This window comes from Carassius auratus, chromosome 6 (genome assembly GCF_003368295.1).
Source record: "Carassius auratus strain Wakin chromosome 6, ASM336829v1, whole genome shotgun sequence".
In the NCBI taxonomy this organism is placed as follows: domain Eukaryota; kingdom Metazoa; phylum Chordata; class Actinopteri; order Cypriniformes; family Cyprinidae; genus Carassius; species Carassius auratus.
Window position 1 is genome coordinate 24473599 of NC_039248.1, and position 2500 is coordinate 24476098.

Sequence of the window (2500 nt, forward strand, 5' to 3'; positions counted from 1 at the left end):
CAAATATTTAATTATATCAAAATACATGATTCAGAAGTGACTTAATTTTTGCAACCACATAAAAGTATGAAGTATGATTTATTTATTTGTTTTTGTTTTTTCCTGTCATGATCATGACATCTGATAAACGTCCGACTGTCTGAATAGAAACTAGCCATTAAAAAGAACAGCATTCATAAAATATACAAAGAATCTCAAAAATACTACTAAATTCATATAGTTAATATTTTGAGATAAATTAAAAAAATTACTTATTTATTATTTTGTAATAAATATATATATATATATATATATATATATATATATATATATATATACATATATACATATATACATATATACATATATATATATATATATATATATACATATACATAATTTTATTTACAATTAAATTATATTAAATAGGCTTTTGAAAAGAACAGCAAACCTAAAATATACACAAAATCTGAAAATTGTTACCACATTTTTAGAGTTAATATCTTGGGGTTAATGTAAAAAAGGTACTTATTTATTATTTATTTATAAAGAAATATTTATAAATGATTTAATTTAATTTAATTTTGATTTATTAAATTAAAATGGCTAAAAACAGCACATAAAATATACACAAAATCTAAAAAATAACTTTATAATTTTTTTTTTATAAATAAATGATATTTATAAATAATTTCATTTACAATTAAATCAAATTAAATAGGCTTTAAAAAAACTGAACACATAAAATATACACAAAAAGTGAAAATTGTTACCACATTGATAAAAAAATATTGTTTATAATTAAATTAAATTAAATTTAATTTAATTTAATTTAATTAGGCTATTAAAAAGACCAGCACACATGAAATATTCACAAAATATGAAACATTTGACCACTTTCTTAGAGTTAATATTTGGAATAAATATAAAAGTTATTTTACATATTTATGTTTATTTCTAATTATTGAATTTAATTTTTATTTAATCAGTTTGCTGTCTTTTATAGCAAGTGACTGACAGGTGGCTCAAGCAAAGATGGCATGCATGTCTCATACTTTAGCAGGTGAGCAGCTGGCATTGAGATGAATGGGAATAGATGTCTGTGTATGCGTGTACAAATCCTGATATGCAGTTCCTCTCACCTTGCCATTTGCAGAAGCTCTCTGTTCCTGTGAGGGGAGGAACATGGAGTAGGATTGGCTGATGGAGCTTCTGTAATGGGCGTCGCCTAACGCATCAGAGGCGGAGCTAAGTGCTTCAGAAGACGCCGCGTGCTGCATTCTCTGCATGGGACGATATCAGGTTAGCTTCACTCAGTTCAATCCAATCACATTAGATTCAGTCCAGTTGCATTACATCCGTCTCAATTCATCTCAGTAATGTTGGGTTTAATTTGTTTATCCTCCAACCACTCAACTCAATTAGTAGACTCAGTTACAGTGGTCAAAAGCAGCTTAACAGACAGACTGAACCCGGGTTCCTCCATATGCTGCGGATAAGTATGGGATCACACGCTCAAAAACAACAGCACAGATGCAATGCATACTTTGTTTTTATATTTCAACTCTTTCTGTCCAATCAAACTTTGAATGACTTGATCTGTGACTGAGGCGGACATTGGCGAAACACAAAGAGAAATGAAAGGTCTTTGAGCATTGGGAACTTTGAGGACGGATGGTCTTAATGGAAATTGTTTATTAAAATAAACAGCACAAACAAAAAATATACACCAAATCTGAAAAAAGTTACCACATTCTCATAGTTAATAGTTAAAAATGCTTATAAACATCAAATTACTGAGATAATATATGGTTTTAATTAATATTTGGTTTTAATAATAAATCAAATAATCAATCAAACAATATTGGTAGTTTTAATAAATATACCATTTAATACATTGTTAATACATTGTTTATGTAAAATAACTTAAATTTTCACAGGAAAATGGCAGAGTTAAGTAAAATTGGATGTGAATTTACAAAAAAAGGTTTGAATAAAATAAAAGAGAGAAAAAGCAAGCATAAAACGAAAACAAGGGAAATAAAAGAGATACAGACTAGATAGAACGATAGATTGTGTTTCAAATTGTGAAACGCATGTATTAAATAAATTCAATGCACACAGACTGAAGTAGTTTAAGTCTTTGGTTATTTTAATTGTGATGGTCTTGGCTCACATTTAATAAAAACCCACCAATTCACTCAACAAATTAGAATATGGTGACATGTCAATCAGCTAATCAACTCAAAACACCTGCAAAGGAGTCTTCAAAATGGTCTCTCAGTTTGGTTCACTAGACTACACAGTCATGGAGAAGACTGCTGATCTGACAGTTGTCCAGAAGATGATCATTAACACCCTTCACAAGGAGGGTAAGACATTCATTGCCTTGAAGTCCAGTGTTAATTTTCCACATTCTGTGATGTTTTGGGGTGCAATGTTATCTGCTGGTGTTGGTCCATTGTGTTTTTTGAAAACCAAAGTCACTGCACCTGTTTACCAAGAAATTTTGGTGAACTTC

General features: G+C 29.2%; 1 protein-coding gene across 4 annotated transcripts in view; it reads right to left on the reverse strand.

Moving 5' to 3' along the window:
- Window positions 1-2500, reverse strand: part of LOC113102944 (rho GTPase-activating protein 15-like) — a 25849-nt gene that overhangs the window by 13796 nt on the left and 9553 nt on the right. For all 4 annotated transcript variants that reach the window (XM_026265894.1, XM_026265889.1, XM_026265898.1 and 1 more), the window contains one exon: window positions 1122-1262. In XM_026265894.1, coding sequence (XP_026121679.1) covers window positions 1122-1262 — 141 coding nt within the window. The remainder of the gene's footprint in view (window positions 1-1121; window positions 1263-2500) is intronic.